This window comes from Pholis gunnellus (assembly GCF_910591455.1).
Source record: "Pholis gunnellus genome assembly, chromosome: 5".
NCBI lineage: Eukaryota > Metazoa > Chordata > Actinopteri > Perciformes > Pholidae > Pholis > Pholis gunnellus.
In genome coordinates, this window is record NC_136531.1 from 16,174,128 (window position 1) to 16,201,996 (window position 27,869).

At 43.7% G+C, this 27,869-nt stretch overlaps 2 protein-coding genes across 4 annotated transcripts; one reads left to right on the forward strand and one right to left on the reverse strand.

The window, feature by feature from the left end:
* Positions 1 to 2,231, reverse strand: nthl1 (nth-like DNA glycosylase 1; the record flags this gene model as incomplete). The annotated part of the gene is made up of 6 exons (XM_079159175.1): positions 1 to 481; positions 694 to 799; positions 1,039 to 1,198; positions 1,302 to 1,472; positions 1,555 to 1,790; positions 1,979 to 2,231. The coding sequence occupies 6 exons, from the start codon at positions 2,229 to 2,231 to the stop codon at positions 178 to 180; spliced, it is 1,230 nt and encodes a 409-aa protein (XP_079015301.1). The 3' UTR covers positions 1 to 177.
* A 1,431-nt stretch (positions 2,232 to 3,662) lies between these two features.
* tsc2 (TSC complex subunit 2) lies at positions 3,663 to 27,861 on the forward strand. 3 transcript variants are annotated; one of them, XM_079159174.1, is made up of 42 exons: positions 3,663 to 3,804; positions 5,633 to 5,817; positions 5,941 to 6,027; positions 6,130 to 6,240; positions 6,314 to 6,461; positions 6,602 to 6,719; positions 6,823 to 6,871; positions 7,971 to 8,096; positions 8,255 to 8,328; positions 8,433 to 8,559; positions 9,089 to 9,232; positions 9,320 to 9,457; positions 9,563 to 9,666; positions 9,773 to 9,854; positions 10,003 to 10,158; positions 10,278 to 10,397; positions 10,712 to 10,834; positions 10,935 to 11,041; positions 11,144 to 11,309; positions 11,511 to 11,633; positions 11,766 to 11,900; positions 12,180 to 12,369; positions 12,489 to 12,582; positions 12,754 to 12,856; positions 13,288 to 13,382; positions 15,629 to 15,769; positions 18,297 to 18,458; positions 18,550 to 18,708; positions 19,061 to 19,173; positions 19,917 to 20,159; positions 21,025 to 21,273; positions 22,005 to 22,094; positions 24,123 to 24,280; positions 24,697 to 25,337; positions 25,955 to 26,033; positions 26,116 to 26,202; positions 26,292 to 26,478; positions 26,576 to 26,715; positions 26,803 to 26,881; positions 26,964 to 27,055; positions 27,138 to 27,236; positions 27,341 to 27,861. In XM_079159174.1, the coding sequence occupies exons 2-42, from the start codon at positions 5,683 to 5,685 to the stop codon at positions 27,506 to 27,508; spliced, it is 5,742 nt and encodes a 1,913-aa protein (XP_079015300.1). In that variant the 5' UTR covers positions 3,663 to 3,804; positions 5,633 to 5,682; the 3' UTR covers positions 27,509 to 27,861. The 3 variants fall into 3 exon arrangements, with proteins under 3 accessions (XP_079015300.1, XP_079015298.1, XP_079015299.1); XM_079159172.1 differs by lacking the exon at positions 22,005 to 22,094; XM_079159173.1 differs by lacking the exons at positions 15,629 to 15,769; positions 22,005 to 22,094.
* The last annotated feature ends 8 nt before the right edge of the window (positions 27,862 to 27,869 follow it).

Sequence of the window (27,869 nt, forward strand, 5' to 3'; positions counted from 1 at the left end):
AAGTTATAGTGTAAAAAAACCCTCAAAATACAATACTTAACATGTATATTCAGAACCTTAATTCACAGAGATATTTTGCTTAGATGCATGTTTTCAGTGTGTGCGAATATATTTAACTTTGATTGTACATATATACATTCGGTCTTGGATCAGACCAAAACTTATGGGAGAACTACATCAATGATTAACCCTATTTTTTAGCCTCCTCTGTGCTGTGGGGGAAGCAGGTGTGGGCAGTGGCTCCTTCTTTGTCCTCTCACGTTTAACAGTGGATTCTTGTTCAGGTTCAGTTTTTGCTGTAAAGGAGGAGGTTGGCTTTGGAGATCGTGGGGATCCGGCTTTAGGCCTCTTCGTAGGAGAGGTCTTGTGGGCGGATGGACAGCTGTACTGGTTCAGACACACGGAGCAGAGAGGGTTGACGGGGAGACAAACCTGCTGACCAAAACCCACGAGCAGCCAGTTGATCTCACTCCACAGCTCCCTACGACAGAGTGAGAGAGGAACATCACAAGCTAACAATAAACCTGCATTGATTGATCAGTCAACACTTAAGTGGTGAAGAGTTCCTATCAAACACCAGTCAATGATGTGCTGTATATGTACCTATAGGTCAGTCTCATCCAACCTGGTCTTTATAGATTTGTTGGTTCGTGTTAATCAGATTGTACGGGTCAGCAGTAATCATGCCAGTACCTGGGCAGCCACTCCTCCAGGGCCTTGCGTGTTGCCTCTGGGTTCTTGGAGGGTTTCTTGAGCCAGCCCAGACGATTGGAGATACGATGCACATGTGTGTCCACGCCTAAACAAAAGAAAATCAACACTATGAATGAGGGCACGCAGACATATAGAGTTTGCCTTTCTAGAAAACAGTAAATGTTAAACACACCTAGTCCACACAGTCTGTTTTATCAACCTCAGATTTCATACTGAAGCTTGCAGTTCAGGTTACAACTATGTGAATTGAAGCTGTTCCATTAGACCTCTTTTATTACATTTGATTTTTAAGTGAGCGTGCATGTTTCAGGAGTGTGTCCCCACCAATGCCCGACACCTGGTCCCAGGCGATGTCCATAGCCAAGTGAGCCATCTTGGGTCCAACTCCTGGCAGGCGGACCAGCCCCTCCACGCTGTCTGGGATGTCCCCTGCGAACTCTTTCTGCAGCATGGCCGATGTCAGCTTCAGATACTTCACCTTAGTCTAGAGAAGAAATGTAGGGAACACCGTTCAATAAGGTGCAAAAAAACGAAAACAAAGAAGGAGGGTGAGAATGTGGAAGCACATAAAAAGACTTCTGCATTACCCTCCAGAAGCCGACAGGGTAGATGAGTTTCCCCAGCGCTTCATCATCAGTAGTGAGTATATGTTCTACAGTGCAGCCGTGAGCGCGGAGCTTCTGCATGGCTGCTGCTGTCACCTGGTCCTTGGTCTGACTGGACAGCATGAGGGAAACCAACACCTGGAAACGTCTCACCTGTGCCAACAGAAGAAGGAAAAAGATGAATACATTTGAGCTATTATGTAGGCTTTAAAAACAACAACTAAACCACACCTACATGTGCAGGAGCCTCCGAGTCGTAGCATTTCTCTGCTCCCATGTTGTCTACAGGTGCATCACGGCCGCTCCTCATCTCACGAATGTATCTCAATTGTTTCTTCCAGTCGGGAGGTTCCCAGTGTTCAGTCTTCACCGGTGTAACACCTTCATCCTTCTCATATTCCACTTTTAGCTGTCTCTTCCTGCGGCTGTGTGAGGACAGTACTAAAGTTTCTGTTTTTGGATGGCAGCCCCCTGAATGAGCACAGGAGAGAGAGGATGAGAAACATCTCACCCTGCATGGCAATACAGAAAGAAAACACGTGACTTAGCAACACGTGCGTGGTTGTGGTCCGCGAGGAGGTACTTAAATGAATCGTGTGTCATTTCTAAATAACATGACATGTGTTCAGCTAACGTTAGTAGCCTAACGTAAACATTACCCGTTGATAAGGGGGCCGAGGAGGGTCTTTGCTCAACGATCCTCGCCTCCTCCTCCTCCTCCACCTTCACAGCCACAGAGGAGACTGGGTCCACATTACTCCGTCTATCGGTAAGTTTGGACCGGAGAGAGCTCGCGGCATTTTGATCACCGCTCCGCGTAATAACAGACCTGCTGTGCATGAAATAAGGAGAGGTCATAGCAACGCACTGGACTACATGACAGACGCTCGTGCTGCAGCGGACGTGAAGCATTTTTGATCGACCTGAAGTTGGTTTCTCAGTTGAAGTTTCTGGTCACGAGGGGACCAGGAAAGTTGAATCCCCTTTTAAATAAATGAAAGGAAATACTACAACTACTACTACAATTTTCAATAATAATACAAAAAAATATGATAATAATAATAATACTATATTATTATTATTATAAATGGATTACAATTACATATTTTAAATGTCAAATGTATCAAGCATTAATAATGCAACAGCAAGTTATAGGCGATTAGAGGGTCATGATTACTTAATGAATTAAAAAAATATATAACATTTTAATTATAGGCTATATATGATCAACTAAAGTTGGCTTTGCATTTGAGAACGGCTTACAATTGTTTAGGGGGGCAACATGGCAACACAAATCAGTGAAGGCTTATGTATTTATGTTAATAAGAGTACATTTACATAAATGTTACACGATTCATTTAGATTACCATGAGGGCTTCTTGACAACGACAACAACGGAATTGTACAGTTTAAATATAAAACTGTGCTAAGATATTAGCAGTAAGATATTAGCAGTAGAGCTCACCGTGTTGCATGCTATGAGGTATACCTGTGGGTTATAAAGAGGATATTAATAAACTGAAATAAACCAGATCTGCAACAGGCATGCAGTGTGAATTTGTATGTTTTATTCTATTCCAAGCTTTTACTAAATTGTAAGATATTTAAACCGAAATAAATAACATTGATCTTCTAAACTTCTCTGCAGAATATGGCAATTCAAATAACCAAGGCTCAGAATCATTTAATTTAATATCTAGGACAGTGCACAGTGTCTCTTCCTGATCACAAAGCCACATATCCCCCAAACAGAAACATTTATCAGGAATACTTATATGTTGTGTTTACGCCAATGAGGGGGTTGAAAGGTACACAAATAAGTTTGGGTACTATATTGTTGTTTCTAACCATCCACAATGTGTCTCTCCATTCTTTTCACAGCAATACTTTAATGCATCTCGCTTATGGTTATCTACCATGAAACCCAGTAACACAACAAAACGGAGTGCTTCAAAGCAATACATACAAGAACTTAACTTTACCTCAAAGCCCCACTCGCAGGCAGCCTGGCGACAGTGCAGCTCGGGACTCCAATGAGGAACCAACTTCAGCATCGTTAGCCTACGTAGTTAGCTGCCAGTCAACGTAACCGTTGTGTGACGTTTTTTGAGTAAAATGCAACTTAATTGACTAGTAAGCCGTTTTACAAGGACATTGGGAACAAAACAGTGTCTTACTTTTGTGTAGGTATTTTGTCATGATTAATAAACTGAGAATAGAGGGTCTTTAGCATAGTTGGGGGTTTAGCTCGCTTGGAACTACATTTCCCTTCAGTAAGAGTAACAAACGTGTTTTTAAAGGAAGTGCCCCTGTCACATCTCTACTGTGTCATCCGGTGTAGGAATGGAGGACTGAGCCTGGACGAGAACAAGCTTTCAGCAGCAGAAACAGAGTTATACCGATGGACAGACGCAGACCGCTCCGTTGGCTGCATAAGGACAAAGCTGCTACTCAATGAAACCGGAAGCGACTCTTCTCCAATACGGTGAGAGGAATTGTTTGTTTATTTAAAGCTACCAGACCCTGAATGCCACAGAGGAATGCTAGCTCATGACAGGGACTGTAGAGCGTAGCTAACGGTTCAACAGCGCCATGGGGCATTTCTCCTAATTGTAACGTAGAAAGTTTCTGTTGTCACGTGTCCACAGATAGTTTGCTCTGGCCGGAGGCCACCTTGCACCGACGTGGAAGTTGTTGTTGAAGTGAAACAGAGCATTCGTTGTTTGTCTGCTCCCCTCCCCTCTGTCAAGTCCACGTGACAACAGATTCCCCAAACCTGCCCCCCGAGTTTACACAATCACAGACCGGGACTCCAACCTTCCCTGCTGAATAACATTTAAAGCTGATGTGAACCAGTTCCCCTCCAGTGGTGTCTAGATGCAGCCATGCATTATGTAATACAAGTGTGTTGTTGAAGATTTAAAGGCAGGGAAATGCTGCCTCCACCTCTTTGTTTGGTCCTGTGTCAGCAGCAAGACAATATCCACCACACAGACTTGAGTTACAGGACAATAATATGCAACCCTTGTATGATAATATATATATATATACATACATACATACATACATACATACATACATACATACATACATACATACATACATACATACATACATACAGTGTTTTAATTGCAGAGTGGATCACTTCATCTGGGGAAAAAAAGGCCATACCTGCCAACATTATAGAAAAACAAATACACTTGAAGCAGTAGCCTTCACTGAAGAACAGCAGAGGTGCTATTCCACACGTCGAATGCCACATATTTAATGACCATGTCCATTTTTCAGTTTGGCACCTGCTAATGAGATTGATCATGAAATGAGATATGTCAAGATCTGGCCGCTTCAGCTGAACTGTGACTTCAGACTTTCAAAGGCTAAGACAAATCTTATGAGAGGCAGTGGCTCAGTCCGTGGAAACTGGAGGGACACGCTTGTACGGCGAGAGGACCGGTAAGTGCCAGTTCGCCTCCTGGGCACTGCAGATGTGCCCTTGAGCAAGGTACCGTACACTCAAACTGCTCCCAGCGCTCTGTTTAGTAGCTGTTCAATGCTCCTAATGCTAGGTTGGGTTTAATGCAGAGAATAAATCACACTACATTGTGATATATTTGGTTCGTCATGGATAATAATAATAATACTTTGATTAAGGACCCAAAGAGAAGGTCCATAGCTAAAATAAAACAGAAATACAAAAAAAAAACAGCTATATATATATATATATATACATACATACATACACACAGTAATACAAAACAACTAAAACATGGTAATACATAAACAGCTTCTTTATAAAAACACAGAAATCAGCAAACCGCTCCCACATGCGAACAGGAGCGGCGGTGGCTTCAGTCAAAGTTTTTTATTTCTGCTAAGCAGGTGGACCTTTATGACAAATTTATAGATCACCTCAAATTCATCTATATCGCAACTCCACGCTGTCCAATTGTCAACGAATTTGATTAAAACAACGAAGAGACGAGGGTGTGAACGTCCCAAAAATGAGGGAATAAAACGTTGACACGCAAGTTCTGCTCTCCGTTACAACTGTCAAACAGTTACGTGTGCTGAACGGATTTTATTAATTCAACAGCAGCATCTCAGTTACTCTGGCTAATCATACATACTTCACTGTGAGCAGTTTCTAGTGGGAATACTTATCGAAGAAATAGTTCCTCTGAAAACTGTTAAGTTTGTAATTTGAGTTGACTCTACGTGCTTTATCTAACCTTTAAGGTATTGGCTTTTGCTTTGCAGTAATCCACGCTAACTGTGATGCAACATTTCCTGAATGCATTTTGCTCTTTCTGCAGACAGCCGTCAGTCCCAGCCTGTGTAGACCATCAAGCCTCCAGGTTGGGCCATGAATAAACAACCGAGCAAGGAGAGTCTGAAGGACAAGGTGAAGGGGATCTTTGGGCTGGGACCCCCGCGGCCCCCGAGCAAGCAGAGTGAAACCAGACCCTCGGAGTTTATCATTACGACGGACATCATCAAGGTGTGCAGAAGAGATGAGCGTCTGTGCATGTTCTTGCACACTGAAACTCACCATGCTTTTTATTTTTCCCATCATGTATTGCGTCGTGTCATGGCCTTTCTTCTTCGCTTCGATGTTTTTCAGGAGCTCCAGCCGGACTGCGGTCTGAGCAACCGCGTTCGCATGATGAACCACGTCTGTGATCTTGCCAAAACCAAAAAATTTGAGGAAGTGAGTCTGCTACGGTTGTGACATTTTCTTTTTTTACAGCGGTATGTGTTACCGTCTGAGTTTGTCTAAATCTGTGTGTGTGTGTGTTATGCGTTATTTTAGCATGCAGTGGAGGCCGTATGGAAAGCTGTGGAGGACATGCTGACTCCAGAGCAGCCACTCGAGGCCAGACATGCTGTCCTGCAGTTGCTGAGGGCCATTATACACGGACAGGTATATAGACACAATATGCACACAAGCAAATGTGAATATAGTTCATGTAGTCATGCTCACTGTTTCATTGAAGGGTGAGCGGCTCGGGCCTCTGAGAGCCTACTTTTTCAAGGTGATCAGAGACTACCAGCCGTGCAATGAGGACCTCTCTGATAGGCTGGAAGTCTTCAAGGCCTTAACTGAGAATGGGAAAGACATCACTTACCTGGAAGAGGACATAGGTAACAAAGAAACAATAATAAATGGACTTGTGAAAAAGATGGGTGGTATTAGGTTGGGTTCTAGTTAGTTGTATTTGTTCAAGCTAATATGAACCACTGTTGTAGCAATGTTTGTAATTGTAAAGTTGTATTTCCTCCAGCACGCTTTGTCCTCCTGTGGATGGACATAGGTCTCACCTCTGACTTTCTCCACGTTCTCGTAAATCTGGTGAAGTTCAACAGCTGCTACCTGGACCAAAATGTCTCCATCATGGTCCAGTGAGTCAGACGCAGACAGACAGTCAGACACACTTCTGTTTCTCTTTCCCACAAAATGTTATTAACTTGCATGTTTCTGCTTGTTGTGTTGTGCTCTCTGAAGGAAAATCTGTCTCCTGTGCAATAGAACAACTTCTTCAACAGATATTGAGGTGGGTATTTGTTTTGTTTCTCTCTTCATTTTAGTTTTTAGATTTCTGTTTCTGTTAAGACTCAACAGTAGGTGCTGACTTTCCCTGCTGTAAAGAAAGTTACTGTTTTTCACTGGTAATAAGACGCATTACTGAGCTAATTAAGTCATTCAGAGGCTCACAGGTCCAACAAATACTGTAAGAACTTTCCAAACTTTAAATGTACAAAAACACTGGTCCAAAGCCATTATTTACAGTAAATGTAGAAAATGTTTAATAGCCAAATAACTGATGAAGAACCTGAATTCAAACGGTTTATTCTACTTAGTTGTGGTGTACTTATCACCATGAATACTGTGTTTGCTTAATGTGTATTTATAAACACCATGTCATAGCAAAGTGAGGCACAGAGGGAAGAGTTCTTGTTTCATCTGGTGTTTCTCTGACTCTCAAATGTTGGTAGAGTGCATGTTTGTGGGTCTGGGTTGTTGATTTGCAGTAACGTGCTAAACTCCTCAGTTATCTACAGGTTTTGAAACATGCTGAGTGCAACATTTCCACAATTAGAGAACAGTGAAAGCCTGCAGATGTCTTGAGGTGATACCGTGACAGCGCGACTCTTATAGTGCTGATTACATTCATGCCAAGATGGAATTCCTTCAACATTTAACCATGTGGTATGAATACATAACAAAAAAAATAGGAAAACATCAATGTTTTCTCTTAAAGGTGTAGGCATGTGAGGCAAAAATGCCAACATTTTGATTGCCATTTCAAACAATCCAATGACAGTCTTGAGTAAGAGCTTTGTAATTGACTGTGCTTCCCATATGGTTTTATTGTTGGCAAACAACGAATATCTAAACATCATTAATACTTATGAACTGTAGAATTAACACTGCCGATCGAATGAAACCCACCCTTCTGCTGAATTTACAAACCTCAGAGTTGTTTTAACTTTGTATTGTTTCTTCTTCAAAGCACTGTGTAACGATAATGAACGTGGTTGGTTTGTATTGAACACTAGTCTCAGCTGAGGTTGGACTGCAGGCCTTTGCGTATGCTCTGATCTGCTGCCGTATGTGCTACTTGTCTGTGTGGTTGTGTATGATGTGTCCAGGTTGCGCTACAAGTACTGGATGCAGTGGTGTGTTACAACTGCCTGCCCTCAGACTCTCTCACTGTCTTCATCATCACACTTTGTCGTACTGTCAACGTCAAGGAATTTTGTGAATCCTGCTGGAAGGTGAGAGAACACGCATACGCATATTTACACGCACGCATACACACACACGCTTTTCTTCCTTTTATCTGAAAGCTCTGATGCAAAAGACCATTATTCATAACCGCCTCCTCTGACCTTCTCTCCTCTGTTGTTTGTTGTGCTGCTCTGGGCTTCTGCAGTTGATGAGGAAGGTGTTGGGGACTCACCTCGGCCACAGTGCCATTTACACCATGTGCCGCATAATGGAGGAGAGGTATTAAACCGTTTAAGAGCTTGCGGTGCATCATATATCATTGCGATGGGGGTATGATTCTCCTGTTATGTGTGTCTGTCTAACTACCTGCAACATTCCACTAGAGTGTACAATGAGGACGCACCACTGTTGAGAGGAGCTGTATTCTTTGTTGGGATGGCACTGTGGGGCGCACACAGACTCCCCGCCCTCAAAAACACACCTACTCTTGTTCTACCATCTTTCTACAAGGTAAAACGCATACAGTCCATGCATTCATTACCAGTAGGCGTGTGCTCATAGTTGTAGCTTGTAAAGGGAGGGGTGAGGTATTCAGTCGGTTGCAACTTAAACCTCACCGCTAGATGCCACTAAATCATACACATTGGTCCTTTAAACAATAAATTCATTATTGAAATAGCTGCAGATACATGTTCTGTGGTCCGACGTATCGATTAGTTGATTCATTGCTTCACCTTTGATATTGACCGTGAATAATGTACATTTTAAGAACAGAGTTGTATCTTTTTCTGTCCAAAGATTGCTCTGTCACTAGATCTTCCTTTGTGTTATTAGTGTCATACTGTAGATATCTTCTATTAAGCAGTATTCCGTGTGACTTAACAGTTGTTGCCTCATCCCTAGTTGAACAATGATAAAGTAAAGGTACATGAAAAATGACGAAATGAAAGGTAGTCTGAAATAAACAAGACTGTACTTGAAACTATAAATGTAATGAATCAGTGGTGATAACTGTTGCTGTCTGACCTCTGCCACTCAGGCCATGTCGTGTGCCAACGAAGTGGTGTCCTATGAAATCGTCCTCTCCATCACCAGACTGATCAAGAAGTACGGCAAAGAGCTGCAGGTGGTCACCTGGGACATCCTGCTGGGAATCATCGAGCGACTGCTGCAGCAGATCCAGGTACACACACACGCACACGCGCACACACACACACACTCTAAAATACCCGTTTTCTGACCAAGTGGCCCGTCTAATCTGTCGTCACAGACGATAGGCAGTGCGGAGTTGAAGTCCATCGTGTATGAGCTGCTGACCACAGTAGAGGAGCTGTACGAGCAGAACGGTTACCACGGCTCAACAGAGAAGTTCTTCAGTCTGGTGGACAAATGTGCTGACAAAAGACCCGTTAGTGTTTTTTTTGAGTTTCCATCCCTTTGGTGTCACCCTGTGTTCTCATTTGGTCCGCTAACATACTGCTGCTACTTTTCTAATCTTAATCTTGTGTGACAGGATGCATCAGTGCTGACCCTCATCTCATACAGGGCCCAGTCCATCCAGCCAGCCAAGGACGGCTGGATTCAGAGCCTTCACCGCCTCATGGAGAAATTCTTCAGGTAGGATGCACATAGAGATGATGGTGATGATGCACCTTGACCCCTGTATCACCCCGTCTCTGCTGTGCTGTAATCTTTCCTGTTCTCTTCTATGTCGCTCTGAAAGGAACGAGACTCGCAGCGTGATAAGGATCAAAGTGCTCCATATCCTGTCCTTCGTTCTCAGTACCAACCGACAGCTTTACGAGGTCTGTGCGCTCGCACACATGCATATCTGCATCCTTACTAACTGTCAAGTCTGCTGTCACTGTAATTGTTATTGTATGTCTGTAACATTTAACTGTTGTACACAGATGTGTGGTAAAAAGTCTTCTTTTCTTCTTTGACTTGTTCCAGGATGAGTTGATTGAAATGGTGGTGATCCCCCAGCTCGGTGTGATAGCTGAAGACCGGGACCTTGCTGTCCGAAAACAGGCCACCCAGCTCCTGGTGGACCTCGCTGAGGGCTGCAACACACATCACTTCACCAGCCTGCTGGACATCATTGAGCGGGTACACACACACAAACACACACACACACACACGTTGTCTTACTTTAACCCTGATAAGGTAATTTAATTCTGTCAATTCCAGCCTTGATAAGGTCATTTCAGTGTTTGTTGTCTGTGTAGGTGGCCAGTCGCTCTCTGCTGTGTTCAGGGCCCCTAGAGGTTTCCGAGAGAGACCCCACAGCAGAGTCTCCTATGGAGGACGTCAGGACTGCTATACTGGGCCTGCTGGAAATCCTGCAGGTACACGCATGAGGGCTGGATTTACAAAAGTGACATAAAGATTGATGTTAAGAAGTTATTTCAGAGAAAGATACCGTTTTAAAAGGATCTGACATTTGAATACGCAGCATTGTTCTTATGTCTTACAAACTTGATATTTGTTTTGATACGAACAAACTTATTTTTAATTGTCCGGAGGCAGAAAAACCTTACACTGAAAACCTTTTTTATTTTTTCCTGTGTTGCGGTTGAAAAAACATTTCCCTATTAGGTGAGTCTAAAAGAGAAATGTAATGAATCTGGTGAATGACCTTCATCTCGTTCTCTCCTGGCAGAGCAAGCTTTACAGCCTACCCGCCGGTCACGCCAGTCGCGTGTATGAGTTGCTTATCAGCCACCTGCAGCTTCACTACAACAACAAGTACAGTTCAGCTATCGCTTCCAGTATTAGACTACAGGTAAGGAGGGATTCATTTATTCTGCCTATTTGTGTATCTCTTACTCCGTCCATTCGTACATGCAACTTCTTTGTCTTTTAACTTTGATTCTCTCCTTCAGGTGTTTGACTTCTTCCTGATGATGCGGGCAGACTCTCTTCACCGTCTCGGAGTCCCCAACAAAGACCGAGCCATGAGGTTCAGCCCTTACTGCTACTGTGACACAGGGTGGGGACGCACACACAGCTCTGACCTGCATCTGTTTGGCTCGTTACAATCCAGTGATGATGAACTATTGTCCTAAGTTAATAGTGTTCGTTGTTGTTTCAGGGAGCCAGAGAAGCGTGTGAGTGAAAAGAAGCCTGCCGGTTCAACGTCTCCTCCTGCTGGCAGCCCTGCTCCCCCTACTGCTCCTCCTGCTTCAACAGGATCAATACGCTCGGCCTACCTGCCCTACGCACCGGCCTTCAGCGTGCTCCTGCAGTGCCTCAAGATGGTACACGCAAAATGATTGTATCCAACTTACAGATAAGCAACAGTGTACAGAGTACACAATTGTGTCTGCTGTTTCTTGTGTCGCTATTGCTCCAAGGCTTATCCCCCTTTGGAGCTAATTGCTTTGCACTCCACACACTTGTAACAGTGACTTCCCTGCTATCTTTAAATACATCCGATATGGTTCATTTTTCTCTTGTAGGAGACCGATTGGAAGGTGCTGAAGCTGGTTCTCGACAAGCTGCCTTGGACGCTGCAGTACAAAGTGCTGCTGCTCACGTCCCCTTGCAGCTTGGACCAGCTCTGTTCTACACTCTGCTGCATGGTAGAGCAAATACAGACGCATGCAATACAAATCTGTACTTGCGAGTCTGTACACATGTGAATTTGCTTGCGTGCACATGATCAAATGTCACTATTCTATAAGTTGCGCATTTCTTTTTCTGTGTGCTCGTAGGTGACGGATCGGCTGATCTCGGAGCGTTTGAAGAAGACCCCGGAGGGGTTTTCTCGCACTGATGTTCAGTTGGCTGTGGTTCCTGTCCTCACAGCCATCACCTCCTACCATAGCTACCTGGAGCAGCTGAGACAGGTACAAGCGATGGTCCGTGGAAAGTAATAGTCGGCATAACTAACCGGTTTCTGGGATGTTCTGAAGCTTGTAAGTTGGGTTTAACTGATAGCCAGAAGATCCACATTTAGGCAACAGCATTACATTATGGCTTGTGTCTGTATACCACACATGTTCACCAGCCCCTACACACACACACACACACACACACGCACACACACACGCACACACACACACACACACGGAAGCAGTTATTTCCATGCTGGAATGACTTTAGTTAATTTCCTTTCCCCTCTGCAGAGAGAACTGGTTCAGTGCCTCGAGACCGGCCTCATTTACCGCTGTGCCAAGCAGTGTGTGGTGGCTCTTACAATGTGCACCGTGGAGATGCCTGACATCATGATCAAGCTCCTCCCGGCTCTCATCGTCAAACTCACCCACATCTCTGCAACTGTTGCCATGGCATCTCCTATGCTCGAGTTCCTCTCAAGTGAGCGACAAAAGCTTTTCTGAAAACCTCTTCTGTGTTTTTCTTAAAAGTTTTCTTTGTTGAATGTTCACGGTCGAGGTGTCTGGTTGAAGCGTTTGTTCTTCTGTTCTGTGTCATAGCTCTGGTACGCCTGCCCCATCTGTATGCTAACTTTGTGGCTGAGCAGTATGTCAGCGTGTTCGCCATCTCTCTACCCTACACTAACCCTTCCAAGTAAGTACACACACACACACACACACACACACACACACACACACACACACACACACACACACACACACACACACACACACACACACACACACACACACACACACACACGTGTGTATTCTCTAATGCACAAACACACTCTGACCTGTTTTTGTTTTATTCCATTTCCGTCAGGTTCAACCAGTACATCGTGTCTCTGGCCCATCATGTGATTGCCATGTGGTTCATACGCTGCAGACTCCCCTTCCGCAAGGACTTTGTTCAGTACATCACAAAGGTCTGTGCTGGTTTGTCTTCCCCCTTACCCGTACCGGCTTATTTATGATATTTTGATTTTGAAATATAACATCAGACTTATATACACATGTAAATAAGAGCGACAGAGATGAGAAACGGCACAACAGCTTCATGTAACTTCACATTTAATACAAGAAATGAAATCAATCTTCTCATCAAACTCTCGGCAAGAAAGCGAATAAGTGCATTTCCCAAAATGTCAAACTGTTCCCTTTTAAAGCCTCCTAAAACAAACTGCAGACCTGTGACGTTTCACCACAACAGTGAATCTGGTACATTGAATGAGCCTCATCTTTCCGTTTCGGACACTATTTGGAGTAGTGTGAAGATGTAGCCGACCCCTTGTATTGACTTCAATTACAGTTTGGCACCTAAATATCTTTATATTTACACCGTTGTCTGTGTCTTCAGGGTTTGCGTTCCAACGCCCTGCTGCCATTCGATGACGGTCATGAGCAAAGTTCCTTCCGTGCCCGAAGCACCAGTCTCAATGAAAGGCCCAAGAGGTAAAGCATATGTACACACACACACACACACGCGCACATCCAAACCAGCAGCTCCCACACACAGCCCATGTGGCCGTTGTTGTGTAAGAGGGTCGGGGGTCTCCGAGGTACCGGGGGACTCAGCATGACCGGTACTGTGGCGTGATGGTTGCAGTGACTCCTCCCAGGTTGCCATGGTGATCATTAGTATGTTTTATTTTGTCGTTTATGATTTTTACATTTTGAAATTAATTCTTTTCCTTTTTCAAAAACTCACTTCTGCTCATTTGAATGACATGCATGGGGTGGACAAAACGACAAAACACCTGTATAGTATAGTCTAATCTAAGGCAACAGCCCGGCAGTCGATTGGGATGTTTCTGTTGGCACCCAGAGAGGTTTTTCATTCCTCCCTGTGGTAGTGATTAAAGTTGTTGTAGTGGATTGCATTATATTATCCAGATGTTTGTGTTACTGTGTCCACCACCACCTGTAGCATATAAAAGTGCACACTGAGCATTAGCATTGGGAAAGAACTGGTTTTCTTTCTCCTGCTGTCACATCTCACCATCTGACCGTTGTGTTTATGACCGTAGTAAATACAAACTGTGCATTTACACAAAGAAAAATACACACTTTCACACAGAGGTGTAAGGAAGCTTTTCTCAGCAAGGCGTCATCCTCATCTCTCCATGGTGTGAATGTTTGTTGTCCGTGTCATTATCGCCCCGATGAGCTGCGATTAAAAGCATCCAAAGGAACTCGCTACCACATGGCATATAGGTGATCGGGGGGGGGAAAAACAGAAGTTTAACTAACTGGACTGTGTCTGCACCACTCTGTAACAGATGTTTGCTGTGACAGGGGACCTCTAGGAAGATCCCAATGATAAAAACGCATCACTGTGTTTTCACGTCTTTTTCATACAAAAGAAGAGTTCTTAAAAAAAGGAATTATCCTCGTTGAACTAATATTTCCACAGTGCATCACAGTGGACATTATGATGAGTCATTTGAGACCACACTACGCTCTGCGGGGCCGTTCTCTAAAGAATCTATTTCACTGCTTTTCCATTTATATTCATATTTTTTGGCTTTTTTGGCCAGAGATTGCAGCCTTTTAATAAATGCCTTCTCCTCCTCTGTTGTGCAATTACATCTTTTTCCCCCAAATCCCCTTTAATCTTGGTTGGGTCGCCCAATGGTTTATTTAAAAAAAAACTTAAAAAAAAAACTAACACCCTTGCTGTCATTGCAATCAAGCACTATCCCCATTACAGCTTTTCATAGTGATACATAGTGCTTCTGCTAACATCAGCTCCTACTGATCTTCCACAGAATACACACTTTCAGTGTTTCATATTGTGTCATCATTCATCCAGTGATCTGTCCTTGTGCTGCTCATAGCCCACTGTTGGGTTGGAGGGCTGCATGTCTGATTTCATAAAAATAATTTGAATAATTAAATTTTGGTTTTCCAAATCTGTTACAAGTGTACAGATAAGTACAAATGGGTCCTTCATGGGCTCCGTTGGTGTATTTAGTCCAGACTTGCTGTGCTCCAACCCTCCGGTTTAACCCAGCATTTAATTTTCAGTTGGATGTTTTTTTTCTTCTGTTTTAACTTCCATTTAGTCAGGCCTGTGCTGAGTCCATCCCTACTACTTTACTTCTCCTGTACCAGTCCTTGGCTTCACTATGTACCTGCTGTGTGAAATAATGTTTATTTTGTTGCTCTCCTGAATACTTTCTGTGTGTATTTTCATTTCTGAGCAGCAGAAGCTGTTTTACCCTCTGCTGTAGCTTGTCTGTTTTTTCCTTTTGAGTTGATGTTTATCCTTTTATTTTAAATCCTCTTTTTCTTACTCCGCTCTCCTGTAATCTGATTCATAGTGTTCACTGCTGTTAATTTTCACCTTGTTTTTGTTTTCTTTCAATTCTTCATTTGACCCCCTTCCCTGCATCCTGCGATTGGTTGCGTTGTGGTTTTGGGGGGTGGTCGTGTCATCCTGGATCCCTCTTACACTGCTCCTGGCCCCTCCCTTCTCCTGTGATCTCTTTGTGGCCCTGAACCCCCCCCCCTGCGTGGCGACATGTGCCCTTTGCTCTGGTGCCAATTCCTGCTGTTTCCTGGTACACCTCCATGCACCACACTCTCCCCACACTCCAAAACCACCCTCACGATGACCCACCCCCTTACTGCCCACCATATCGTCAACCCGGGCCCGTTCCCCTCGCCGTTTGCCATGGGTACTCATCACCGCCCAGTCTGCGGGCAGCAAAAGTGGCGAAGGCGGCAGCAGCGGTAGCCAATAGCAGCAGCTCTCCAGTTAAAGAGCTGAGGGATCTGTCAGCCATGGATGCATTCCGCTCCCGCAGCATCAGTGTCTCCGAACATGCGGTCCGCAGGTTAGAGAAGATCCTTCTGGGTAACCAAACAAAAAAAACAACAACAACCCAAACACTTGTCGCTTCCTCCATGGGATGGGGTGTAGGGTCTTTGTCTTGCGGGTCCGTTGGGCGGGCGTTGGGGTGGTTTGATGCCAGGGACACCTGGAGCGGGTGGTGCATGCTGGAGGAAGGTTTGTGTGTCTTACCTTTTTGGTTTGTGTTGGGCTGCTATCAAACACATGCTGTTTCAGATTTAGTTTTCATGGTTTGCTTTTGCATGCACTGTTTGCAGAGGACATCGGAAAACATTTGATGTTTTTCAGTTTGATTTTGCTTTAACACCAATTTTGCTTTTATTTTCATCCAAGTTAATTTTTAATTAGTTTTTTTGTTTTGCTGGGTGTATTGCTGACTGGTTTTGATTGGCCCAACAACAAATGAATGGCAGGAGGGATAGATGACAACCGCAACCTACAACTCTGCCTCCCTTTTCCTGGTGGGAGGGCAGTGATGGGGACAACAGCAACACAACAGCTTTGTTTGCTTGCTTGACATTTTTTTTTTTTTTGTTTCGCTCCACTGACAAACATACACTGTGCTGCTAAGACCATGGCAATCTCCTAGTGTGGTATTTTAAGACTAGCTGGGCAGATTTGAGCTTTCAAATGTTTGATTTCAGACTCAAGTCATTCATATCACTACACACACACACACACACACACACACACACACACACACACCCTCTCTGCGTGACTTATCTTCATACCTTTATGCTCTATCTATAGATCTATGCTTGTCAGATGTATGATCTAACATTGCAGTTGTGGCTGCAGTGCCACTATATTTAATGTCATACCCCTCCTGCCCAACAGACGGCAGCAAAAGCCCAGCACTTTAAACCTTTTTAAAGTATTTTGTCATTTTAATTCAGAGTGACACATGAAACCTTATCATGTTAAACAACTGCAGTGTGGATCTGTTTAACTTGCTTAAACTGCAAAATGGCTGCAGGTCTGCTATATTCTCAAACGGTTTGTGTCTCTGAGGTGATGAGTTAGATTGAAGCCTGTTTTCTGGTGGACACTTGTTTCAGTTCAGACAACATGACCATGTTTTTAAACTTTAAGGTATAAAAGCTTAACTCCGTGCGATATGGAGAAATGACCCTAAACACATTTAGTTTTCTTATCCTTGTTTAGCTGAGCTTGTTGTGATACTCTCACAACCATACTGACATTTGTTCTGCACCTGCATTAAGAAAGCAAAGCCTTATAAATTCCCTAATATTCAGCTTTCGTTTCAATTGTTTAAATGCATTGAAAAAGCATAGTATGTGATCAACTATATCAGAAAGCAGTGAACCACACTCTTTGTGTGGTGTGGTCGTGAGAGTTCCATGGTCATGTTGTTGTCTAGAGATTGAAGTGAAAAATGAATCTGTGGAGAAGAATGGTAAGTGCAAAATGTGTGGTCTGGTTGTTCCTTCACACGCTGGGACTTGGTCTGAGTGAGAGGCTTCTTGTTGAATCTGCACAGCTGTATACAAAATCTTTAAATCTCTTAGATGTAGTTACTTTCTTACACTGGATGTATTTCCATTTTTTTAAAAACACTTTCAAATTGTATTATGGAGTCTTCTGTTGACTTTAGATAGTTACAGGGCTCACACAACAAACGCTTAACTGTTCTCCATGATGTTCCTCTTTGCATCGTTCTTTATATATTCTTACATAGTTGTTTTCTGTCATATTAGTTCCCTTGTTTACCTTCTCTTTGGTTTTCTTTATGAGACTGTGAGGCATGAAAGCGGTCTACCTTCCTTCTGCACTCCCCACAGTGATGAACAGAGACATCACAATTGGGCTCAGTCATCCCAGAGTGTTGTCGTAAATTGCTAATTTGGAGAGTGTTTACTTCTGAGCAGGGAGCCAACGTGGCCTTCATTTTGACTGGAGTATCTATCAAGGCCTGACTGAGACTGATGTTATCATCTGTAAAGGTGCTTTTAACCTGATTTGCCGGTCGAGCACACAGTAATGGTTGTTGTGGATACAAAGCGGTGCAGCTCACTCTACATTGAACACTAATCAAGAGATTTGGCATTAGTTTTCAGTTAAACACATTCACTCACACACAGCTTCTAGCTGCTGGTTTCTCTGCAATCCTGTGGCTTATTTATCATCAAAACGTGTTACACCGTAGTGCCAAGTGTCGTATCACAGCTTATGAAGCCACTTATACCACGTCCCAGTGTGTGTGTGTGTGTGTGTGTGTGTGTGTTTGTGTGCTTAAGAAAAGTTCTCCGTTTATCTGTTGGTGCATTCGCTTCTATACACACGTGGATGTGCTGCATGTGATACTAACAGAAACGTTGGTGATTTTTGTGACGTTCTGCATTTCTCTCTGTGTCTGTGTATCCTGAGCTTGCATGTGACTGTGTGCACTGATTTACATGTTAAACTACATCTAGAGCCTGCGTGCCTCCCTCTTCTACCTCTGTCCTTCTCGCTGCTGTTTTTAACTTTCTCTCTGTTTCCTCCTGCAGGATGCACACCTCCACCACCACCTGCAGTCTGGGCTCCGCCGACGAAAACGCGGTGACTCAGGCAGACGAGGGGCTAAAGACTGTCCACCTGGAGCTCACCGAGACCTGTCTGGACATGATGGCACGATATGTCTTTTCCAACTTCTCCGCCCTGCCCAAGAGGTGTGCAAGGACTTTGATTTTGTATGGTGGATGGCACTTTGCAACAGTGATGTTTTGTTAAAAAAAAATCAAATCTCCTTTCTCCTCTTAGGTCTCCTATCGCAGAGTTCCTTTTGGCGGGGGGGCGCAGTATGACCTGGCTTGTGGGCAACAAGCTGGTGACCATAACGACCGGAGGAGGGGTCAGAACGCAAGCTCTGCTGGGCCTTGATATGGCTGAACGCCTGGGAGGAGGAGGGGAGATGACGAGGTGAAGCACGCTCGCACGCACGCTGAAAGTGACAAAAAAACATTCTTTGATATTTAGCCACACTAGTTGTGGCTCAAGGGATGCCAAAGTCTGTCTGTCCACCTCTTTAGTCCAGACTTAGATGAAATTTGGTCCAGATATTGTTGTTATCTTGAGGATACATTCTAATAACTTTAGCCATTCCTTGATTTTTCATCAAGCGCCATCATCAGGTCAACATTTCAACTTGTCCAATACTTTAGTTTATGATCAAATGCCTGCACTACTAATGACATACCCAATGCTGCTAGCATGGCTGTAGAGTTTGTCTTTTTAGCTGCTTTTTAATCCTATTTCTCACCTGGTCCTGCAGGTCAGATCCATCACTACACACCCGAATCACCAAAGAAGCTCCAGCCAAACTGGAGTCGCAGTCAAGCCAACAGCACAACAGAGCCACACGCATACGGGTCCGCTCCATGTCAGGTAATAAATATTCAGCTGCTTGACGGGTAACGCGTGGTCTCGGGACTTGGAACATCCCACAATACACCACCGTCTCATCATTTCAGACATCAGCTATGGCTTTGGTGTTGAAGAGAACTCTCTAATGTTTGTGGGACAATAATAAAATACCTAAAACTATACAAACCTTTTTTTGCATGATAATCACAGCCTGCAGCATGTTGTTTTCTGAAATACATTTTTTGAAACATCTTTTAAAGAGCATGCAAAATAGGTTGCCTCCCTGCTGTCTTGATATGAGAAATAATCATGTAGCTTTTATCCATAGATTTGCAGCCATGCTTTTATCTCTGCCTGTCTTTGTTTTTGTATCACCTTTTGACTGCAACCCACTCTACTCCTGTCAGAAACACGTCATATTAGTGGCATTATTATCATTATTCCATATGGAGTCCGAGTACATTCAAAGGAAAATGGGGTGCAAAATTGGATATCTTGGCTGTGATCTTCTATGCATTATTTTCTGTCTGTGCTTTGTATTTCTGGATGACGTAAGGAATCATAACTTTATACTGTGTACTTCAATGATGTTAATCTTTTGGGCTTTGTGTATCTTAGTGTCAACAGTACATGTTGTGACTAAAAAAAAATAAGAATCTTTATCAGATTTTATAAGATGAGCTTGCTGTTTCAAACTGCATTTAATGTGAGGAGAAGAGCTGACGAATAATGATGTTGATGACGACCTTTCTCTCTCATTGCAGGTGGCCACGCTCTTCGTGCCGGTCCTGCTCAGAGTCTCAGTCCTCTGGTGTCCCCCTCTGAGGGGGAGTTAGCTGCGCCACTCTCTCCCCCCTCTGCTTCCACCCTGGATGCTCTGGGTCCTCCCTCCTCCACCTCTGCTGCCCCGTCTGCTCCTCCTCCTCTCAAAGACAACCCCAGCCTGGCTGAGTTTATCCCCATGCTCACACAGGGCTGGGCAGAGATCTTCATACGGAGACCGTCCGGTAGGCAAACGGCACTTAACAAAAGCAACAAATGAATGATCACCAAGTCTCTGAGGATTGTTGTTATTCAAAGAAGGTTTAGCTGTGTGCTAGATTTTGGTTTTTATTATGCCGCCGACTGCCGTGACTGCCGTGACCAGAAGCATTATGTTGTTGGGTTGTCCATCTGTCCATCCGGTCCATTCTCGTGAATGAGAGATCTCAGAAACCCCTGGTGGGCACAAACGTCCCCCTGTGTTCAAGGGTGAACTGGTTGAAAGGTCACTGTGACCTCGCAAAACACGTTTTTGCCCGTAACTCCAGAATTCATATCCTAATTATCACAATTCCCCACAGATGTCTAACAGGATAAAATGATGAAGTGATTACATTTTTGACAGACATGGATTGAAACTGCAACATTACTGATTGCCGAAGGCATATAACTGCAAGTCTGTAATTTTAGTTATTATTGTCTTAATTATTTTTAACACAAGACCCTACCAGCTAACTACAAATTGACTTTAAGTACCAATATGACAGACTACTTCTGAAGCATTCCAGGTGCTTAATGTTTCTGGACAATGTGAAAATGAAGTTGCAGTAACTTGAAACATGCGCAAGGTTATTAATTCATAACAGAGAACATGTAGTGTGCTTTATTCTTTGTCATTTCAGGGTTTTTTTATTCCGTGTTTAATTTCAAGAGCGTCCTATTTTTTTTTCTTTCTACTTACTGCATTTTAAAATCACATTTTTGTTTTTGTTTTTCAGCATGTCTGAGCTAGCTTGAAGACAGCTTGCAGCTGTAGTACCACATTAAGATGACACAAATAAAAGTGACAAAATACGAATGGCAACTTAAAGGATAGTTTACATTACACAGGTAACACAAGCTGGCTGATGTGTCTGGAGAACCCACCCAGTCCTTTCTCCTCCGAGCTCGGCAACATGCCTCTGCAGGAGCTCTCCACTGTCCTCATGGCCATGGAGGGAGTGAAGGAGCGTCCTACCCAGACAGCCAGCGCTCCTGCCAGCACCGCTGCTCCAGCACCAGCCCCGGTCTCCGAGCCGCTAACCCAAACGCACGGCAGCGTTGGAGCAAAGGCAAACCTGATCCAACGCTCAAACACTGGTGGGTAACCGTCTGGGGAGAGAAAGCTAGAACGATCCCAATTTGATGTTATGTTTTCATCTTGTGTGTGTTGGTAGTTGTAATTGATCAGTGCAGGTTAACTGCCCCAAAATGTTGAGATCACAACAATGCGTTGTCAAATAAACACAACGGTACCGCCAGAATATTTAGCTACAGAACAGAAAACCATAATAGAATAATTAAATGTATTGTTATGCATGAACGCATCCCTCCTGTCCGCCTGACTACCCGTCTTTGGTCCCATTTAATGGACTGTAAATACTGAACCTGAAGATGATCTGTAGGCCAGCTTGGATGTGCTCAGGTCATTGATCGTCACTGCTTTGGCATGGTTTTTGTTTATCAGACAAATGTCTTTTGTTTTTGCAGAAGCCTCCTTTTCAGTGATGTCCAGTGTTTTGTGATTTTGTTCATTTTCTCTCCTATGGGGCTCACCTGCCTCCAGTTATTCATCTTCACTTTTTCTCTTTATTTACCTCAGCGATCCATCTTTTTTCTTCACTCTTTCTTTCTTTCTTTCTTTCTTTCTTTCTTTCTTTCTTTCTTTCTTTCTTTCTTTCTTTCTCACTGCCTTTGAGATTTCTTCCTTTGTTCTGATTAGTTTGTTTTCATGTTTTTTCATCCTCACCAACATGCTGGTTTGTGATTGGCTCCGGTGTGTTATGTGGCGTCATGCGCCACCGACCTGTCCTCTGGTGTCCCGACTGCAGTGGGCAGCTCTCTCTGGTCTCTGGTTTTGGGCTCTGCCCCCCCAGAACTTCCAGCCCCCGGCAGGTTGCACAGGAGCATTTCCTGGGCAGGTACCGTCCACCATGTGTGTGCCCCCCCCCCCCTCCAGAAAACTCCTGGTGTAGTTTATTTCTTCTTACTTGCACAATACAGTGGTCTGCCAGCACAAACTAGAAATTGCATTTCATAAAATTGTATCATTTTCATTATATCCCCTTTACTGGAATTTATAAATGTTGGCAGAGAAAGTCGTACATTATCTCTTACTTGCTATTTACCGTGTAAGATCAGAAGAATTTTTCAACGTTTTCAAGGAATAGTTTGACATTTTTGGGAATATGCTTATTCACTTTGTGGACAGTTACATGAGAAGATGGATATCCTTCTCATATCTGTCCGTTGTTCAATATGAAGATTGAGCCAGCAGCTGGTTAGCTTAGCATGAAGACTTGAAACAGAGGAAACGCTATCCTGGTTCTGTCCAAAGGTAATAAAAATCAGCTCCTCTAAATCTCACCAATTACCACATTATATCTACTAGTGCAGTGAGGCTGATTGCTTGGATCCCGGTATTGTTGTCAAGAACCGCTCCTTGCTCATTGACTCCAGGGATGTGAAGAAGAGTTCGGTTGTAACATTGGTATATCCGAACTTCAGTCAATGAGCCACAGCCTGTGAAGCCGAGGCGGACGACATGCAGGACTTCTATCGCAGAGCCCTGAAGCTTCGTCCTCACTGCTGCACAGAGTTCTATCGCTTGTTTCTTCAAAGATTATTATTATTATTATTGAACGTGTCGTGCATATGAATTGTACCAACTTCAACACTGCATGCCCTCTGTCTCCTACCTGGATGAACAGTTCTCAAGATAAGCAAAGGACATACCCGCAGACAGACACTCTTTGCTTTATAGTTAGATTTTTGTTTCATCCATATTTTTATAAACAGTCTATTTAATACATAAAAACACTGAAGTGTTAAAACGGCATGTTGCGTTTGCACAGGACTTATCTATCCATCTCAGCTAGAAAGTGAATTTGTATTCCCCACAATGTCAAAATATTCCTTTACCTGTAAGTGAGATAATGATGTGTAGGAGTTTCTTTGTCCGCTCCTGCACACCGGTCACAGATGACTCTGTTGTGCAAAAAGACCTGCTGCTTTATACTCAAAATTGTGCAAGTGAAGGAATTTTGCATTTCTGCTTTACCCATTAGTCTTCTATTAACACGGGGAGGGAGGCACCTCGACACGAGGTGCTGAAAACGTGCCTGCATTTGGATCAAGCAGTCCAATGTCACTTATCATGATTTATTTCTTCACTCTCTCTCCATGATTTGTTTTTCACTCCTAATCATTTTCTCTAACTTTCTGTCAATGAAATATAATCCCAGGTTGACCGTTTAACCTTTGACCCTTTTGATGTTGTCAACAGGGAAGCCCAGAACTCATCCAACTAATACGCTTTTCCCTTGCCTTACTGGTAGACCAGTAGGGAGATGAAGACATTTTCAGAGCTGCAGTTTTGACGGCCAACGCTCAAGTGTCAAATACACCCAATTGTGTGGTCTTCTTCCTCTCGGAGTGTAGGGAAAGTGTTAGTTGGGTGATACAGCACTTTGTCTGGGCTGCTGTTGCAGTAGCTGCGGAGCTTTTGGGCCGAGATAACCGAACAGATGCATGTGTCTTGATGGAGAAATGATGTAAAGGATAGTTCCTGCCTGCTGCATTGATCCGTCTTTATCTCTGATTTTTCTCTGGACTCTCTGTAGGTCATGATCTTAATGTCTGTTCATTTGCATTCGTGTGCGTTTGTCTGGCTGCCTTTTGAGTTTGTTTGATCAATGTGGACACATCTGATTCTGTGTCATGTTACCATGATTAATTTCATTAATTTTGTACTGAACTACAATTTAGAATTTTAGAGGGAATGTGTGTGATGTGTCAAAATGACTGTGATGAAATCATTGTTTGTTGTGGGAGTCTTACACCTGCGTATGCCTTTTTATAACGTTGTTGTGTGGTAGGGGGGGGTTACATCAGTTTTCATGTGTGTATCCACCTATAACCCACATGGTTGTTGCTGTGTCCTGCTGTAGACTCTGTGGTGGTGCTGGAGGAGGGGTCAGGAGCCACCACAGCACACACCCCATCTGATTGGCTGGAGAGTGAGGAGTTTGAGCCAATGACGTCTGATCCCATCTTCATGGCTGCGGACAAGTTCACAAAGACCCCGCCGCCTGGAACGCTAAGCAGGGTAGGTAGTAGGTGCACCACGTGTTTTTAAATCCTGCACATAAAATGGCGCCTATATCTTGTGTCGACTTGAATCTACGGCCATGTGTGCTACTGCATGGTTAACACTACAGACTGATAATATTCACATGGCTTTTTTTAGCTGTACTGTCTCTCCAAGATATGAAAAGTTCAACCACTCCACCTGTTGTTTCATTATCAGCTGATAAGAGATCCATTGTCGCCTACGCTCTTTAAAAGTGGGTTTAATAAAGGGAATGCCAGCAAAGCCACTATTTTTATTCTGCACTTAAAGAACCATTCTGTGGTTTTGCACGTTTTTAGCAATTATTTAATCAGCCTAAACCCACAGGTATGGTCCTTAAAAGTCTTCCCTTTTCTGTTTTAAAATCAACTCCTCTAATCTTTCTCCTCCAGTCCTCCTCAACCTCCAGTCAAGATGATGACAAGTCAACGCTGGAGGAAGTGAGCGAGGGAGCGATTCCAATTGATCAGCCCATTCCAGGACCCTCCACCCCAGGCAGCCAGGGGCCCGATCTTCCCTTCCAGACCCACACTCAGTCCCAGGGTCATGGACTCAACAAGTCTAGCTCCTCTCCGGAGCTCCAGACATTACCCGAAGCATTCTCCAAGGCTGCTATTGAGTCTGACACTGTGCCCGGAGACACATCGTGGCCCAAAGCACCTTCAGACAGCAAGCCGCAGCCCCAGCAGCCCCAGCAGACCCAGCAGACCCAGCAGACCCAGCAGCCCCAGATTGAGAAAGAGAAAGAGAAGGTGGAGGGAAACACAGGAGGGGATGGACTGGGAGGTCAGAGTCAAGGAAGTGAAGGCCCAGGTGTAGTGTCATCTCAAAGTGGAGGAGCAAGGTTGAGGTTGGAGTTTCCAACAGCGGCACAACCCGGACTGATCTCCCCGAGCGGAGGCCATCGACCCCGGGGTCATACCATCTCAGTATCAGCTCCCTCCTCCAGGAGGGAGAGGAGGACGGAGAGGGACTCGTACCACAGTCGACCTGGACCCAGCAACACCGAGAAGATCTCTGGACTGAGCCCCAGGTAAGCCAAGACTTGCACAAACTCTCTTGTCAAGTCGATATAAATCTAAATCTAAATAAATAAATTTTATAAGTCATAGTATATAATAAGTCATAGTATAGTATGTCATGAAAAGTATAATAGTAGTATAGTATGACTTAAAATGTCACCAAAAAGTCATAGTATGTCTCATAAGTCATTTCATAAAATGTCTTAACAAAAGTCATATTAAAGTTTGTCACCAAGAAAGTAATTGTATATAATGTCATAAAAAGTCATCGTACAATTTGTCATAGTATAGGACCTCATTAATTGTTGTTAGCATAATAATATAATAATAGTGTTTTAAAAATGTCATACTATTGTAGGTAATTAAGTCATAGTTTAGAATGTCCCAAAATGTCAGTGTAGTGTGTCACAAAGTCATTATTAACTATGCCGTAGAAAGTGATAGTATTATGTCATAAAAAGTAATTACATTGATGTCGAAAAAAGTCTAGTATGTTGAAAATAGTAATAAAAAGTCATGGTATAGTATGTCGGAAAATGTCAGTGTTAAAATGAAAAAGCCATACAAATGTATGCTTTAAAATGTCACAAAAAAGTTATATAGTATGTATTTTTTTGTCTCCTTTTAGCTTTGTGTTCCTCCAGCTGTACCACTCTCCTTTCTTTGGAAACGAAGCAAACAAGCCTCTGCTGCTGCCCAAAACTCAGGTAAGTTGACTGCTACGCCTGACCTGGAATCTGTCCCAGTGCCATTTCCAGTGTCCTTTACAGTATTTATCCTCTGTGATAGGTGATTGACCGCGCTGTGAAGGTCCTGGACCAGATGCCTCCTTATGACACACATAAGATTGGAGTGGTGTTTGTCGGAGCTGGTCAGGTGAGAACACAACAACATAGACGTACTGTCTTATTTGAGTATGAGATTAATCCCATAATATCTGACTTCATCCTATCCACTCTCTTCAGGTCAGCAATGAGGTCGCCATCCTGTCAAATGAGTATGGTTCAAACCGCTACGCTGCCTTCCTAACAGGCCTGGGCAAATTAATCCACCTGAAAGACTGTGATCCAGACCAGATCTTCCTCGGAGGGCTCGACCAGTATGGAGACGATGGAGAGTTCACCTACTGCTGGCATGATGACATCATGCAGGGTGAGCGTGTGTGTGACAGGGAACAGATATATTCATAGTCATATTCATGATCATTTAGTCATTATTTGTTATCAATGAAATCCCGGTCTCTCTGCAGCTATCTTCCACATAGCCACGCTGATGCCAAACAAGGAGAGCGACAAGGGCTGTTGCAACAAAAAGCGTCACATTGGCAACGATTTTGTCATGGTGGTGTACAATGACTCTGGAGAGGAGTACAAACTAGGCACCATTAAGGTACATACGCGCACACGCATGCATACACGTCTGAAATCTGCGGGACTTTGACGCAAATCTAATCTTTTTTTCCTTCCCTCCCGTTAGGGCCAGTTTAACTTTGTAGAAGTCATTATAAAACCACTGGATTTTGAATGCAACCTGGTCACCCTCCAGGGCCGCAAAGGTGAGCCGATCACTTCGGCCTTTTCTTTGCAACTCTATATTTTGTTTTTCTTGTATTCCTTCTTTTGCTCTCTCTCTTTCAGACCTGGAAGGATTAGTTGACACAACAGTGGCAAAGATCGTTTCAGACCGCAACCTTCCACTCTTAGTCAGACAGATGGCTTTGCATGCAAATGTAGGTCTTCCCCTCATCTCTTCCACACGCACACGCACACACACACACACACACACACTCACTCTTCTTTGTCTACCCGCAGATGGCCTCTTTGGTGCATCAGTACAGAGCCAACCCCTCTGATGCTTATGCCTCCAAGTGGCTGGCGAGGTTACGCCACATTAAGAGGATTAGGACAAGGGTAAGAAAGCACACAAACAAAGAAGAGGTTGTTCTTCATCGCTGACACTGCTCTTACTTATTTTAAATATCAATCCATCTTGCTGTCTCTTTGCTCTGGCTCAGGCCCAGGAAGATATCCAGTCTCGCTCGACTCCCGGCATCTCTCTGACCCAAGGACACACTCAGCAGAACAAGTCGTTCCAGCAGAGCAGTCAAGCACCAAGTCAGGAAGCCTCTGGGCAGAGGAAAAGACTGGTGTCAACGGTCGACGATTTCACAGATTTCGTTTAATAACATTTATTGTCCTGGCAGACTTACACACACACACACACAACTGCAAACATGCATACGCCTGCCTTAAGAGCAGAGGTGAGTTTCCTCTTACGATAAAACACTGACTTTGACTTAAATCAATTGGAAAACGTATGAGCTTCACGGTATGATAAAGGCTTATTTTGTGATGAAGATATTGATATGTGAAGGCAGTAATTTCTGCATACTTTTCAAAATGCTAACGCTTTGCACTTTTTAGGTCTAACCATGTTTCTGATGTGCAACACAACATCAGTAAAGAACACTACGTTTGAGAGCAGGGTGTGTTTGTGAGTAACTGCGTGTGAAATAAAAAAGTGAACATGAAAAAAGGTTTGAA

Bases quoted from the DNA above. Each gene is read 5' to 3' on its own strand.
- tsc2 (XM_079159174.1), top strand. From the start codon at position 5,683: ATGAATAAACAACCGAGCAAGGAGAGTCTGAAGGACAAGGTGAAGGGG. The intron at 8,329-8,432 runs GTATTAAACCGT...ACATTCCACTAG, and splicing joins TGCCGCATAATGGAGGAGAG to AGTGTACAATGAGGACGCAC. The intron at 26,716-26,802 runs GTACATACGCGC...CCCTCCCGTTAG, and splicing joins ACAAACTAGGCACCATTAAG to GGCCAGTTTAACTTTGTAGA.